Raw genomic sequence first — 16,157 nt, 5'->3', positions numbered from 1 at the left:
TGTATCCACCGTTTATGTTCACATCATCTGAGTCACTGACTTAGCACTGTGACTTAAAGGTGAATCGGTGCACATTCTAACTCGACATACAGCATCCATGCGGCATTTTGAAAACTGAGGCTGTTTGGAGGAAGTTCTCCGGTATTCACAATTTACAAAAATCACTTCCTAGCTGAGTAATCGCAACCATTAAATAACACAAAACGGCAATCTGATTGATTGCATATTTCTCACATGCGCAGACAAACTGTCCAAATGATTAAGCTATTTCAAAATCTTGTCACGCAACTGGGGAAATCTTGTTTTTAAAAGGCCTAAGAACTATTTTTATCATTCTGTCAACAAACTAATCCTCTAATTGAGGGTGTCTGCGAGTCCGTTTCAAGCTGCAAGCTCACCAGGACGAATGTTGACATATCAGGTCAATACAATTAACGCAGACAGTCAATATGGTAAACAAGGAACCCCGTTGTAATAGTTGCTTTCTTGATTTTAACGAGCATCCCCTTATCACAATGGCATGACTCTAAATGACGCACTGGCGGTTTATGGGGTGGCCAAATTATAGTGTTCTTGAACATCGGGAAGTGCGAGGGGAAACGGCGTGCAAAAAAAAAAAAAACATGAAATAAATAAATACAAAAAATAAATATAAAAAAAGCCTGTTTGGAGGATGCATTGATCGCGTATTTCTCGGCACGTCGCCGCTGCTAAGTAACAACAGATCTCCGGTCTATCATGTGCGCCGCCACCTTAAGCTCGTCCCCGTGAGCGCGCTCCCGCGAGCACTGAGAGAGGAGCTGTCGGCAGTGAGATCATGTGAGAGTCCACGCTTGGAGAAAGTAGGTTAGCAGGGTAGACTGAGAGGAAAGAAGGCAGAGAGTCACAGCGCGGAGTGGAGCTCTGAGCACCGCTGGACCACCGTTTTTTTGGGGACTATTCGAGCGCTAAAAGTTCAACCAGAGTCGTTTGCCGGACTCCTGCGATGCAGTCCGACGCGATTTTCTTCACTCTTTTATTCTGCTCGGACTTGACCGAGCGTTAGAGGAGAGTTGTTGTTGTTGTTGTTGTTGTTGTGCGTTTACGACAGCTCGTTTGATACCCGGGGACGAAGTTAATATTTACATAGCCAGTGTTTTCTGGCTCCGGCGCTTCATTCTGTCCCCAACCCCCACATCGTGTCACCTGCGGAAACCAAATGTAGCCGAGCTTTCGTCGCCACGCCAAGATATTTTTTTTTTGTTTCGAAGAGAAATAACAACAAGATGAGAGGTAAGTGACTCTGCGATTGTCTTGTTTAGTTGATGGCGGCCGGGCACGGCCACATGTGTGCGCACTCGAGTGCGCCTGTGTGTTTTTTTTTTTCCTCCTCCCGGTGCCCATTAATCCCTCATGACCGGATTATCGCTGCAGAGTCCGCGGCTGCGGCGGCGTGCGCCGAAGTTTAGTGCGCGGCCGTGGGGAGCTGTGGGCGTGTTGTCCACCCAGGAAAACCCAAAGCCGGTGCTGTTTTCAGCGCTTTTTCGGACATCCCACCCGTGCACTAGATTCAACTTTCCTGCGATCATAATCTGCACGATGAGCTGTTCAGCCATATTAGGAGTAAAAGTACAATTTATTCATGTGACCCTTTTTGGACTATAATTCACCACAGATCCGTCTGTCTGTGGAAGAAATATGAGTCACATCTCACCTGGGAGCCCTCTTAATTTTTTTTTCTTTCCAAGGGATCCATGTTAGTTATGCAATACGAAGAGGGAGGGGCGTGGAGGGGGGTGTTGTTAACCTAAACTACAATTATGTAATCGAAATGTTATTCGACTCTTACTGAGCTTTTCGTTCATGAATATAACCCCGAAAAAGCGAGTGTTTTTTAACCTTTCACAAGGAATAATACATTTAGCATCCGATCATCTCATAGATGTTTATTTAAATAAAACACAATGTTTGTTTTTTATTCCTCCTAGATTCAAACTTTCGATCCCTGCTCGCTATTTGGCGTGTGGCGTTTACGTTGCTGTTTCGGCGGTGGTTGTGATTTTATTGCGACGTGACGGCCCGCGCCGGCATGGCCGACTGCGTGCGCGTACAGAGGGAGAGGGCCCGGCTGTTCCACTGACCTAGTTATGTCACCCAACATTATACAGCGATCGCAGAGGAGGGAGGTGGGGCGGCTGTGGGAAGCGCCGCGCCGCCGGACGCGCAGCGCCATGTGCGGTAACAGGCGCGCACTGACGTTTAGGCCTTCGACGTTGACTCTCACACCGCTGAACTTGGACATGGGCACCGCTTTGCTCAGGTTACTGGTCGGGCATGTTGGAAATTCCTCCTCGGTACCAGCTTTCGGATGACGATGAAAGTTCAATGTTGCATTCGCGGTCTTCTCCGTGCAGGATTTCGTAGGTGGCCCTTTTAGAAATGCGCTGAAGGGATTTCCCCCCCTTTTTTTTGTCTGAAAATAGGTTTTTGTTTTTTTTTTTGTTGCAGCTAGGAGGGTGGGAACAGGGAAGAAGTGTTGGTGCTGATGGTGGGAGGGTCATATTCTGGCAGGATATCCAAATGTAAACAAACCCGGAGCCTTTCTTAGCACACTGCACCGAAAATTTAGGCTAATCACCCAATGTGTTGTTTCCTCCCCAGAGTGTCATGTCAGCACTCTGAGCACACATGTAAAATAATGCAGGCGTAATTAACTCATTTCAGATTAAGTCATTTTACCAGATACGGAACACAGACATTTTGTTGTTTTAACTCTGAAACAATATTGCCATGTAAACGCGTCTGAATTCATGTGTATTATACGATCCACAATAAAAAGACACCCATCAGAAGAGGCCTTTGAAATTCTCAACTTCAGTTCTCCTTTCCCCCCGAGGGCCTCATGCCGATATTTTAAACCGGAGCTCATTGATTTGAATGCAGGAAGACTTTGTACCATTGTTTTATTGGAACCCGTAATTGGGGGGGAATGAAACCAAACATGTTTTTTAACTGCGTGACGGGAATCTGGATTTCAAACAATGGTGAGTCAAGTGAATCAGGAAGACAGCTGCTAATATATGGTCGATAAGGGTGTGTAGATATAATCTAATAATCGTCTTTGAAGAGGAAGAGGCAACGACGACGGTGGTTTGCTTTTGTAGCAGCCCGCCATGCATTTTCAGCCTGCACCGTGCAGAGATATGACACAAGTGCTTTTACACTTTTGAAATAAAGATAACTGAAACACGTGGTTCCCCCACCTTGACCCCAGCTAAACAGAATAGATCTTCTCATCAAGGTATTTATACTTGGTTAATGACAAGAGCAGAGGAACAAGGACTCTCATTGTCAGTCTTTTGCCGAGGGCCATTTGCAGCACTCGTGATTGTGATTCGCTTTAGAAGCAAACATGAACAACCTGTACTTGTGAAAACTGAATGTAAGATAACAAATAGGAATGTCAGTGTTAGCGTTCATGTGATGAGCATATCTCGACATGAACATGTGGAAGGTCAAAATTCATCTTTGACTCCGCTGTCATGCGGTTGACACACTGACATACTGACTAGTTAATGCACAGACCAGTGGGCTCCTGTCAAACAATTACTGTCTGTACATTCTGCCTCAGATACCAAGAACAGAAGTGTTAGAAAGAGGAAAAAAAACTTCTTTTCTCTGCCTGTCCCTACCCCACCCATAACTGAATTACCCCTTTGAAACGATAACAAGGTTTCAGCAGCTGATAAATGCACAGAGGGAAACATCTTTTACCGCTAAAGTGACTCTTCGTTTGTTGTGTAACAGGGTTTAGGTGAGCTGCACGGCATAACAGCAGTCATAAACTGGGAGGCAATGTACAGTTTCATGTCATTATTTTAATTTTACATAGTATCAGTCGACTCAGTTCATGTATCAAGGGATAACAATTGGTTAGCGCCAAACTGTCATGCATCATTTAAGCAAACACAGGCTCTTTAGTAATCTGCAGCAATGTCAAGTCCATCTAAAGAGCAAAAGGTCAGATGCCTAAGGCTTGTGTTTCACTCTGGGTCAAATGTTACATTAAGTGTTTAGGGTCAATGTTGCATTAACTCAAATGTATATCTCTGTGATTAGACAAGGAAATTGGACATATCTAAAGTTCTTTTTACATTGTTTTCTTTACAAAGGTTATTTCTTTTCACCAGACTATAAACCACACAAGTCCATTTACATTTTCCATTCGTGTCTTGACCATAGTGTTAAAATAAAGGGGTGTTTTTCCAGCGTATTCCTTTTCTGTCCTTGAGCAGAGAGGAGATTGTGTGTGTGTGTTAGGAGTTGTAGCAACAGTGGTGTATGGTTGGGCATCTGTGTATTTGTGGCTCTCAGCACAGGACAAGAATAGAACTGGTTGAGGCAGAAGCTTAATGTCAAAGATTCTGGAGAGGGGTGGGGGTGGAATAGCTGACATTCAAGTTCATACCTTGCCTACTTTGAGTGGACTGTTGCCATGTGGGGCCAATGGGTCGTGCGTGCATGCGTGCGTGCGTGCGTGCGTGCGTGCGTGTGTGTGTGTGTGTGTGTGTGTGTGTGTGAGAGTCAGAAAAATATACGAGCAGGAAATGCAGTTTTCCCTTGGCTGGTGCAGTTGCCCGTTGTGTTTTAATAGATTACTATTATGTAATATGCAAATTTCAATGCCAGCCATGAGCCTACAGGGAAATGTTTTATGGGAAGTCTGAGGATTTTTTGAACTCCACCTTAAAAGTGGTCTGCGGAGAGCGGGATCGCGCCTGCCTCCCTCCTCCCTCCTCCCTCTCCCCTTGCAGTGGGAAAGTGTGTCAGTAGGACAGAATGTCCACATGGGCTGACAGGCTACAGTGCCTGAGTGACGGATGATTTAGCCAATAACAAGCCTGCTGTGAGCGCCGCTCTGCCAATGGGAAAGGGAGTCTGCGGTGGGCGGGCTGTCAGTGTTGCTAGAGGGTGCCTGCTGAATGAGTGTTGTGAGGAATGCTCTCAGACGGGAGTTATATAATCGTGTGATGAGGGAGGGGTGGAGGAGACGTTGGAGAAAGAGAGGGAGGGGAGGGGAGGGGATTTTTTTTTCCATTGCATGCCTGCAGCTGCCATGATCAGTTGGAGTATTTTAGTCAACATTTTTAGAGCAGACAGACGACTGTGTTATTAAATGGGAAAAGAGGTGGAAAGTTTTGTTTTCCAGTACGCAGGAGCATAACAATGTCTTCTCAGTGGCGCAGATCAAATCACTTTTCCACACTTTACCCACACATCCATTTGAAATTATTTATTTGAAATGATTCTAAAATAAAAGTTGAAGACTCTGCTCAACATTCATCTTATTATGATATAGCTCTTGTTTTTTTGCAGCTGTCAAGAAAGAAGTCTTTGTGCCTGTAATATGTGCAACCGTCATGTGATTCTCTGTTTGTGTACTGTTGTTGCCTCACCAGGGCCCCATGCAGGGCTCATGCAAAAACTTCATGGCAGCTTATCTTTCCGAGCACTTTATGTGCCAAGCGAAGAACGTTTGTCGGGTCAAATTGTTGCCTCCCTCGGAAAAATCTGATGATTTATTATAAGTTCAAGGCATTGCAATGTATTTTCCACTCACCTTCTCAATTCTATGGTTTTGCTCTCGGACTTGGTCACTGTGAAAGAAAGTAGAAGAATAATTATGTTGACAGTTTCATGCATTGTAATGAAGTTTTGAGGTTTAAAAGAGACAGCAGGAGCCGATAAAAGAATACACAAACAGTACAGTAAAAGAGCAAACGGGAGTATGTGCTTTGTGTTGTGCTTTGTTTAACATATCAAGCTGGGGTCTCCATTCATGCTTTAAGGCAGCTGATCCTCTTAACTATAAATTCTTTTCAGATCTGCTGCTAGAATTCTACCAATGAAGGGAGGATTGATTTGGTGTAATCTAATTTTGTATCAGTGGAGATAGATGGCAGCCCTATTGTCGAAAGCAAAGAAGGTTTGAGCAATCTAACTTTTCAAGGACCTTAGTTTATTAGAAAGGAACAATTATGAGGCAAATTTAGAAATGTACTGTGGAAGTAATACATCCAAGTATCACTGAATATGATTAACAAACTTAACACGATTAACCGTCATTAGGAGAGCTCATTCAGGATTATGAGGAAAATCGCATAAGGATTCACAGTGATAAGTGGACTAATCTAAAGATGAAAACTAATGATGTACAAATATTTATCTGTGGTCTCTTGAATGAATTCATGGAAAACAAATTCTTCTAAGTGTTATGTATGATAGATAAAAGAAACAGCAGAGATAAGACCCACTGGCATTATACCGTGATGCAGGAAGTGATAAGGAATCCAGTCAAATGGGTGTTTACTAAAGTTTGGTTTACATAACAGCTTTTGTGCACACTAGAAACAGTAGTAATTAGACCTTTGATGAAGCAATAAGAGAAATTGCAATTTTCTGACCAATCCAAAATTTGTTTTTGGTATTGTAGCTCAGATTGAGGTCATCCCGTGTAAAATCTGCGGGGATAAATCCTCAGGAATCCACTATGGAGTCATCACCTGTGAAGGCTGCAAGGTAAGAGGAGACTCAAAGAACTCATGAACCAACTCATTTTATCTCTAATTCTCTCTGTTATTGATTTAGGAAAATAAACGCTGGGTCTTTTTGTGTGTCTGTTAAGGGTTTCTTCCGTCGCAGCCAGCAGAACAATGCGATGTACTCTTGTTCCCGCCAGAGGAACTGCCTAATCGACCGAACTAACCGTAACCGCTGCCAGCACTGCCGCCTACAGAAATGTCTGGCTTTGGGCATGAGCAGAGATGGTAAACACAGCACATTTTGTTCTAAAGTTGAAATTTACCCAGAGCTATGATAAATCAACTTACAGATGAGAGGTTGAATATATGTTTTTCCACATTGCAGCCAATTGCAACCTAAGCAGATTGTAGTAGATTTTTAAGTACCTTTTTGTTCATATCTCTTGTCAGCTGTCAGATGAGGTTTAATCGTCTTCATGCTGTGGAAAAATAAGGCCAATACAGAATGTAGAATATGACTTGTGGACGATTTGGCATAGGGAATCTGTCAGACAAAAATATTTTCCAGTGGTTAGGGAAATAGTATGAGAAAACAGACACCATGACAAATACTTGTCTTTTTTGCGTCAAAAAAAATGTAACCAAATTAAATTGCATTGAGTGAAGTTTGCCCAGTTACATATAAGAAGTGTCTGAAGTGTTTTCTGTCTGTGCCACCATATTTTCTTCACAGCGGTAAAGTTTGGCCGCATGTCCAAGAAGCAGCGTGACAGCCTATACGCTGAAGTGCAGAAGCACCAGAAGTCCCAGGAGTGTGTGGGGTCCGGAGGAGGGGGTTCTACCACACTATCCTTACCCAGGGAAGATGGAGTCTGCGGTGGCGGCAGGGAAGATGTTGAAGAAGGCTTGAGCGGCTCCTACAGTAGCGGGGGCTCCAGCTCCACTCTCAGCGACCTCGATGACATCGCAACTCTGCCAGACCTGTTTGACCTGCCGCTTACTCCTGAGGAGGCCAGCGAGTACTGCAGCCTGGAGCTGCTGGGCGGGAGCGGAGGAGCGAGCACTGGAAACACTTCCAACTCATCATCTTCTTCCTCCTCTTCTTCATCCAATCAGAATTCTCCGCAGCAAACTTTACTGGATGGGGCAGACAGCAATGGGATCCAGCTCCTGCATACACACACTCACACACATCCACTGCTGGGACACACTCATGCACTGCTGGACAATCTGCCCGATGAATGCTCAATACCAGAACTCGGTTAGTACTGTCACTGTTATTACATTTACCTATCTTCTTAAATGGGCCCGTCCATCTCTTAGGCAGACCCCACAACTGTGTTTTGCCTCTTGCTTGTCAACCGGATGTTTGACCTTCACTTTGCAGAATGACGTATTGGAAGAATTTATGACTCGCAGACTGTTTTTACATTCACCTACTGGAGGATGAGCATTTTCATCTCCTCTTTTTAAAACTTCATTTTAGTGGTCAGTGATGTCTGACAGCGAAACAACAAAATCAGCATTTTAAAGACTACTGGTGTTGCAAGAGCTGTTAAATTGAAGTATCTTTAAAACACAGTAGATGAGAGTAAATTTTTAATTTAATTTTCAGAACAATATTTCTTGTGTATAGATCAACTTTGTGGGTGAAAGTGGTAAATATGTCAAATTACAGTGTTGCAGATAAAATGCTACACAAACACAATGGAATGAGTATTCTACATTTTTACTGTATATTGCTTGACAATAAGAATAACAGAATTGTTGAGGTAAATATGAACCAAAGAATTGTTATACTGCCCTGTTTGCATGTATTGTAATGGAATAATTTAGTGCAAATGCATCATCAAGAACACATGCTTTGTGGTTAGTACAACAGCAAAACAAAATATGAATCAGCTTAGATGTTCTGCATAAGCAAGAACACAGGAAGTTGGTCATCTGGTTTTATAGATTTATAGATGGCTGCAGTGCTCGCTTTAGATATCTAAGCAGGGCAAGTTTGTATTTGTACTTTATTTTATGTCTTTATAGCTTTAGGGCAATCGCAAACTGGAGTGTTGAGTAGTGTTTTGTGGTTTTTTAAAGAGGCAATATTTCATATAAAGTAAGTGTTGATATTCTGATCAGTAGATGAAAACATTAGTGATCCGTTTTGCCAAGGGCACAAGCGGCAAGCGTAATACCCGAGCTCAGCAAATAATCTAATTCTTGGGTCACACTGCCATGATATGAGAGCTTCCAAACAAAACAACTCTCTCTTGCCTCCTGCACAAATTACCAGTGAGTCGGTGCTGATGGATCTTGTGTTTTTGTGCTTAATTTTTTTCTAGAGCGCATCACTCAGAGTATTGTAAAATCTCACCTGGAGACCTGTCAGTACAGTGCAGAAGACATGAAGAGATTCACCTGGGCACAATACACACCTGAGGAAACGCGTGCTTTTCAGAGCAAGGTGCGTATGCATTCTCACTCCTATGTCAGGTATTCTGTTCTCACATCCTTTTTCACTCATTTGCATTTGTTAAACTAGAACTTGAAATAAAATGGCCTAGTATCAAGACTAAGCAAATGTTTTCTGACAGGAACCAAGCAATAATCATGAAATCGCTCATTAATGTGCTTTGCCAATTTAAAGTAGATTCAACCTCAAATAACCATGTTGTTCATCTGATCAATAAATATTCTTTTTATTTATCAGTCAGCAGAGTGGATGTGGCAGGAGTGTGCACACCACATCACCAATGCCATCCAGTATGTGGTGGAGTTTGCCAAACGCATTGCTGGCTTCATGGACCTTTGCCAGAATGATCAGATCATACTCCTGAAAGCAGGTCAGTGTTTTAAAATTGACAAGACTGAAATTATTACTTCACAATTTCAGCTGTTAAATGTTCACAATTCAGAAACAGTCTAAAACTTGCTAACTTCAGTTCCCTTCTTGTTTTTTCTCCAACCTTCTATTCCATCCTTTATTCCCATGAATGAAAAATTGTGTATGTATATGTGCATCTCTAAAAACATCATATACTGGTATGCACACTGGGTAAGAAAAAATATTTTTGGAAACAAATTAAATCATGCCTATTTCATTAAAAAAACATTGCATGTTTTGAACTTTTTAAAACAAATATCTGTGGATTTCCATCTTATGGTATTGTTTTTAAATGGTTCAAAATGCCATTCATTTCTTGTGTGCCAATCCAATTCAAATTTGTATGTATGTGTGTGTGTGTGTGTGTGTTCATTTTGGAGTTTCTTGTTCCCTCTTTATCCCACCCTTCCTGTTGTCATCCCTCTCTCCATTTCTCCATATCTTTGCGCCTATCTGTGGCTACTCTTTCAGGCTGTTTGGAGGTCCTGCTGATACGCATGTGCAGAGCTTTCAATATCAACAACAGCACTATTTTCTTCAATGGAAAGTTTGCCTCAGCTCAGTTCTTCAAAGCACTTGGTGAGTATTCAAAAGAAATGTTTTACAGTGACCGTAAACCAGTGTAATATGTTCCATATCACAATCTCTTCTCTGCCATTTTCTCATTTGTTTCACATGGTCTGCATGATAATTACCGTTAACTTTAGTTATCAAACAAGTTAGATACGCGATACAGTTAAGACTTCATCACCATCATTAGTCACCATCAATTACTTAGAATGCAGACAATTTGTCTTTACTGGTTAAACACTTTCAGGGTTATAATTTATTACTTTTTGAATTGCTTAAATCATGTTTAAGATACCCTTTCTTGCTAAATAAAAATAGCATCTGAACATCACTACATCTACCTGTGTTAGGATACACATTACAGTGATTCACGATCATGTCACAAAGAAAAAAGTATAATTAAGCAGTATCATTGGATTTCTTGATTAAGTTATTGAGTAAAGTAACATTCTGAAGCACAAATCACAGCTGTTTTAATCTTACCAAAAGGTAATAAAATTAGCCGCTCTTCTATCCAAATAATATGCCCCAGTCACGTCTAATTCTGCTCTCCATCACTGCTGATATCTTCATTGTGGCATATTAGTCAGGGCTGATTGATACTCTTCCAATGATTTTCTACATGTAACAATAATAATAATAATAATAATAATAATAATAATTTATCCTTTATTAATCCCTGCTGGGAACGTCTAAGTATGCCTCAGGTTTTGTTCAAATTTTAAACAAAACCTTGTTACCCTTTGGTCCATTTACTGTTGAATCAAAACATACAAGGGAATTTCTCATTTGCAGCTTCTCCCTATAAACATTCACTAATTCTGACATTTCCTTAGAAAGAAAGCAGTACATTGTACTTGTAGTCTTCAACCAACTCGAATATTCACATAACTTTCCATTTGCACATGCTTCCTTCACTTCGTAATGCTTAAAACATTGCTAGATATTGGCAAATTGACCCTGGGGCTTGTTCCAAATCTTGCTAGGCTCTTCTCACTCTTCAAGAATGGCTAAACACTGACAATTTTTCAAGCTGCAAGTGAAAATATATAAGAACACTGTAGCCTAGGACTTTTCTTTAGAGTAATTGATTTTAATATTTTTTTTATTTCATGCCAAAAAAAATCTATCCATGCAACTTGTTCATTTTAAGCCATTGCTCATGCTGAATGTTGGTGCACATTATAGTGAACCATTGTAAGGTGCTTCACTTCTAAAACATTTGCTCTGTGATTGCATCAGGTTGGCATTGGCCTTATATATTCTGGTGATGCATTAAAATTGGAGTGCAGCCTGTGAGGCACTAGCTTTTTTTTGCGGTTTATACCGTGGCAGCTCTTGACAAAATATCAAGGGGGGCAACTTTTACAATGATGACAAAGGTGACCCATTAAATAGGTCAATTAACAGGTGACTAGATAATTGCCACAATTCACACTTGTCTTGTCATAATTACATAGAATCTGTTTAATATTTAAATTTGGTCTAGGGTGTCCTAATGGTTTTGTTGCCAACTTTTCTTCATTACTGCGTCAACTGAAAGGAGGTTCTTTGAGAGATGCAATAGAATTCCTCCGACTTACCATCTTTGCATTTAATGTGATTAGATGTAAGTGATGCACCTCCCTGGCCCGAACAGGTTACATAATGACAAAAGGATGTATTTGCAAGCCCCCCCCCAGAACCCATAGGGAATATAATGCAGTGAAGCGGCTGTTTTTGTTTTTTTTTTGTTTTTTTTAAGGGAATTCACATGAGACTATGAGAGAACTCTTACACCTGACAGAAAAATTGGCCAAATAGGGCAGTTCCCCACAGAGTGCCATTGCACGCTGATCGGACATTACATTCAGAGGCAGCAACAATGGTCAGAACTGCTGTAACAGCAGTAGAATGTGATTCTAAAAATTCCTTCCTTTTCCATACTTTGGTGGTTGGTCGCCCAGATTGCCCCTATGAACAAACTGCCCGTGGTTTTATACCAAACTTTCAACCAACATAGTTAACATTTAAGCAAATTACCTTAACTTATTTGATGGGCCATATTGATTTACGCAGCAAAACATGAGTTTTACACATCGATCATTCATGGATGCCTGAAGGTCTTCCTGTTTTTTTTTTGCAGGTTGTGATGATTTGGTGAGTGCAGTGTTTGATCTGGGTAAAGGACTCTGCCGTCTACAGCTGTCAGATGAAGAGATGGCCCTGTTCAGTGGAACTGTTCTCCTCTCTCCTGGTGATTATTATACACACACACACACACACACACACACACACACACTTTCAAGCATAACTGTAGTATTTTGTAAGCTCACCTTTAGAACATTGTATTTTTGGAGAAAGTACAATGTTCATTTCATATATAATTTTTATTTCATTTTATTGTGGCTGATTATGTCATGGTAGGTAAAACCTAGCATTACAGATCAAATGTATTTTAGAAGTATATGGCACATCATTTAAAAAAGACTTACATTTGCTGGATGGAATAACAAATTATTCCTTTTAGAGATTTCAATTGTTAGGCAATAAAATCCCAATTTCAGTGCGTTAGTTTCAGTTTAATCAGAGGAAATGCAATTACTTCCTCAATTTACCCGGTACACAGGGAGTTAAATATTTATTATTTTTATCCTCAGGTAGTAAGCCTTCTGTCTAGAAATTTACAATGTTGCTCTAACTAATGGCACTTTTCTATTCTTTCAAGAGCGTCCCTGGCTAACAGAAGGACAAAAGGTTCAGAAACTCCAGGAAAAGGTCTACCTGGCTCTGCAGCACAGTTTAAACAAGAGTGGTGCATCTGAGGAGAAACTGGACAAGGTATAGGTTGATGTAATGTCTTTTATGAAAAGGTTTAATTATAAAGAAGATGCAAATCTCTGACAGTGTTTTCCTTCTGCTCACACAGCTGGTGTCCAAACTACCTATAATGAAGTCTATCTGTAACCTCCACATCGATAAACTGGAGTTTTTCCGTTTGGTCCACCCAGAGACTGCCTACAGTTTCCCACCACTGTACCGGGAGGTGTTTGGCAGCGAAATGTCTTTGCCTGACTCCAGCGATAGCTAGAAAGACAAACAGACAGATAGATGGAGAGAGTGTATAAGCGGAAGGGAGGCAAAAGGAGAGACAGAGAAGGGTGGAGATGTTGAAGCTCAACAACCAGCAGTTAAAAGACAATCCAGGACTTTAAATACTCTCCCATGATTCCAAAGTAGTCCTCCACTTTCCCAGCAGGCAAAGCACCTTACACTACAGACCACACATGCTCATGGTCCTCTGCATATTGTAGCATTGACAACAAGCAGATGCGTGAGATAGCTCCAAGCTCCAACTCTCTAACATCTGATCCACTGTGGATCACCCAACCAGTTATGAATGTACCTCAATGATAAGCACCAGTGCACAAGACAGAACCCAACAACAGTGAATGTATAACCCTGCCACTCTTGGACAGAGTTTTACAGAGTCGTAGAATAAAGTCGCGCTGATCGACAGGTCTCAATATCATTAGTTCTCAGTCAATTTTGTGTATATTAATACATCTCAGTATGATATGCTTACGTATTCAGACACAACTTGTACCGACCATCACTTAGGGACCAAGATAATGAGTCATCTTCTCATAAACAAAAAAGAAACACAAAGATATGACATGACTTACGGCTTAGACTCACCTCCAAAATCAGCTGAGAACCCATTTCACTTTCATTTAGACTGTGTTCGGTGCTGCCTTTTGAAGGCTCTTGTAATGCAATGAGAAACCTCAGTCCCACACATCCCTTTCCTTGCAAATGCCACTTAGACAGGACAAAGATGAAATTATCTTTAATTTATATACACATTTATAACAAATATTTTAAATAAGAATGTAAATAGATAAAAAAAAATAAGTATATGGAGAGAGTTTGAGTGTATGACATCAGTTCAGAATGAAAGGGAGAGAAAAGTGGATAGTTAGATGGATAAGTCATGAAAGGTGATTTTCTGGACTGGACTATTTTCCTCTCTTGACAGTACTCTCAGGTTCCCATGGCAACAGCCCCAGCTTTCCCTGAAAGCAGACCCAGCTGGGTATTGTGCTATCAGCACGCAAGCAATGGGGTGGACACTCGTCGTAGATGCAACACAGCAGCGGAGGCCGTGTATCCTGATAAAGGATTAAAAACAGCCATTTAAACTGAACACTGTCACTGACAGACACCCCTCCCTGCCTAAAGAGACAAGAGGAGAAAAGATGGATACATGACTTCATGAACTGTATAATAAAAGGGGTTACTTCAGGTCTCCCCAGCTGTGTGTAACCAGCAGTCAGTACAGCAGGTGTAGTATAATTCAATCACTCATATTGTCTCGGTTGGTTAAAGGGCCTGATCATGATGGTCCATAATGTGTATCATAAACCCTCTTTGCTGGTTACAGCAACTGTATTATTTTGTACGATTGTGGCTCCTCTCTACCTAAGTCCTAAACCCAACACTTTGAATACCAAGCACTTATACTTTCCTTTTTCTCAATGGACACTAGTCTAAGGCCAGACAGAGCTACCAGCTGCCCCCCTGAGTTGGGCCTCATTGCCAGTAAGACTTTGCAGTTTTCAATCTGTTTTGTTGTTGTTTTCTTTTATTTTCTCATCTCTCACAGAAGATCCCTCATTACCATCTCAGTACATATAATATGTACATAAAAGCTCTCTTTCTACAGGTTGTTGTAACATGGTTGATAATGTCTTACTTGGGGTGCTGTGAAGTTAATGAGCAGAGTCTGAGGACCCTGCTGTCTGCCACTCAGGGAGCTAGCTGTGACCTCTTGTCCCTTTATTACAGTGTCATCTTTTAGCCTTGTAATCCTAACACATTTGCACCTAAGATGAGACCCATAACCATAATCACTGTGGACTCGAGTTCTATTTTTGTGAATGTTCCTCACAAGGTGTCAGAGCCCTTCCCGTTTGTCCTAATATTGTAACATCAAAATTATGATTAAAAAGAATAGACATTTCTAAAAGATCTTTCAAGGTTAAAATGGATTTAATTCATTATTGGGGTTTAATGTTTCTTTTGCTGTGATTTTCACTTGTAAGTCTTTTATCCACTTTTTTCTTTATGTGTCAACATATTTGTCTTGTAAAATCAGTAATCTATTTTTTTTAATTGAAGAAAGATTAGGAAAAAAAATAGTTTGTCTCCCTTCTCTTTCCCTGTATGACAAAATGTACAAGAGGTATATTACTAGTCCAAAAGTAACCGAGTCACAGCTCGATATATATTGTTGTCCAATGGGATACATTATATGTGGTTTTAAGAATGTAATAAATGGTTTCTTTTTTCTTTTGAAAGATTTCATTGTGTCTTTTTATATTTCAAAGATATCTCGGCTTTTCTGAATGAACTGGGATCCCTTTTGTGATATTAAAATGCAGATGTGGTTTAATGTCAATTAATTGGTGTAGTACGTTGGCGCAGTGGTAAGCACTTCCACATCTGCAAGAAGGTTCACAGATTTGATTCTGGCAGGGGACACTTTGTGTGCGAAGTCTCCTGCTGTTTCATCCCACAGTCCGAAAACATGCAGTAGGTTAATTGGAGACTATAAATGGCCCAGACATGTGAATGGATTTGTGTCTGTATTGTTGCCATCTAAAAATAATCACCCAAGTCATTTTTAAAGTCTTTCAGAAAACACAAAAAGTGAGCCATATGCTTAGTAAGGAGTTAGGCAAAAAAAAATAATGTTTGTCAAAATAATGATTATTTTAAGAGGGTGATGATATGTAAATTATGTCGATTCATAGTGTTCATTGTCATTTGTACAGCCTGGAAACATGTTTCCTTGCAGATATTCTTATTTTGCTGTCGACAGTGAAGCTAGGTAGGCAGCAAATAAAACAAAAGAATAAATAATATTATTTCAACAAGATGTAAACAGTACAGAGAAATGTAAATAGCATTAACAGAATGTGGAAGTTGACAGAAAGACTGCAAATTCAAATGGAAACTTTTGTTCACAGGATGTGCAAGTTCTGGCAACTGGTTCAGGGTGAACTCCGCCTCCCCCCAATAACAGCTGGAATAGGCTTCAGACCCCATAACCCTGACTGCAGGATAAGCAGCATAAAAATGAATGAATGAATTATTTAACAGAACTGATCAATGACAACTGTGGTAATCAAGTAATAGTTTTTGGG

General features: G+C 40.7%; 1 protein-coding gene across 1 annotated transcript; it reads left to right on the top strand.

The window, feature by feature from the left end:
* Nucleotides 1-807: 807 nt before the first annotated feature.
* Nucleotides 808-15,310, top strand: rorcb (RAR-related orphan receptor C b). Its single transcript, XM_086173260.1, has 10 exons — nt 808-1,272; nt 6,473-6,558; nt 6,665-6,806; nt 7,255-7,782; nt 8,858-8,979; nt 9,226-9,358; nt 9,871-9,978; nt 12,095-12,205; nt 12,677-12,789; nt 12,878-15,310. Exons 1-10 carry the CDS (start codon nt 1,266-1,268, stop codon nt 13,037-13,039), a joined length of 1,512 nt encoding a protein of 503 aa, XP_086029386.1. The 5' UTR covers nt 808-1,265; the 3' UTR covers nt 13,040-15,310.
* The last annotated feature ends 847 nt before the right edge of the window (nt 15,311-16,157 follow it).

The sequence above is a fragment of the Fistularia commersonii genome, chromosome 25 (genome assembly GCF_037954325.1).
Source record: "Fistularia commersonii isolate RoL2024-O1a breed Wild chromosome 25, RoL_Fcom_v1.0, whole genome shotgun sequence".
NCBI lineage: Eukaryota > Metazoa > Chordata > Actinopteri > Syngnathiformes > Fistulariidae > Fistularia > Fistularia commersonii.
This window is presented reverse-complemented; position numbering and strand designations above follow the sequence as displayed.

What these genes read in the sequence shown, in the direction of transcription:
- rorcb (XM_086173260.1), top strand. An exon ending in TCACCTGTGAAGGCTGCAAG is followed by an intron (nt 6,559 to 6,664) that starts GTAAGAGGAGAC and finishes GTGTCTGTTAAG; the next exon opens with GGTTTCTTCCGTCGCAGCCA. An exon ending in ATGCTCAATACCAGAACTCG is followed by an intron (nt 7,783 to 8,857) that starts GTTAGTACTGTC and finishes ATTTTTTTCTAG; the next exon opens with AGCGCATCACTCAGAGTATT.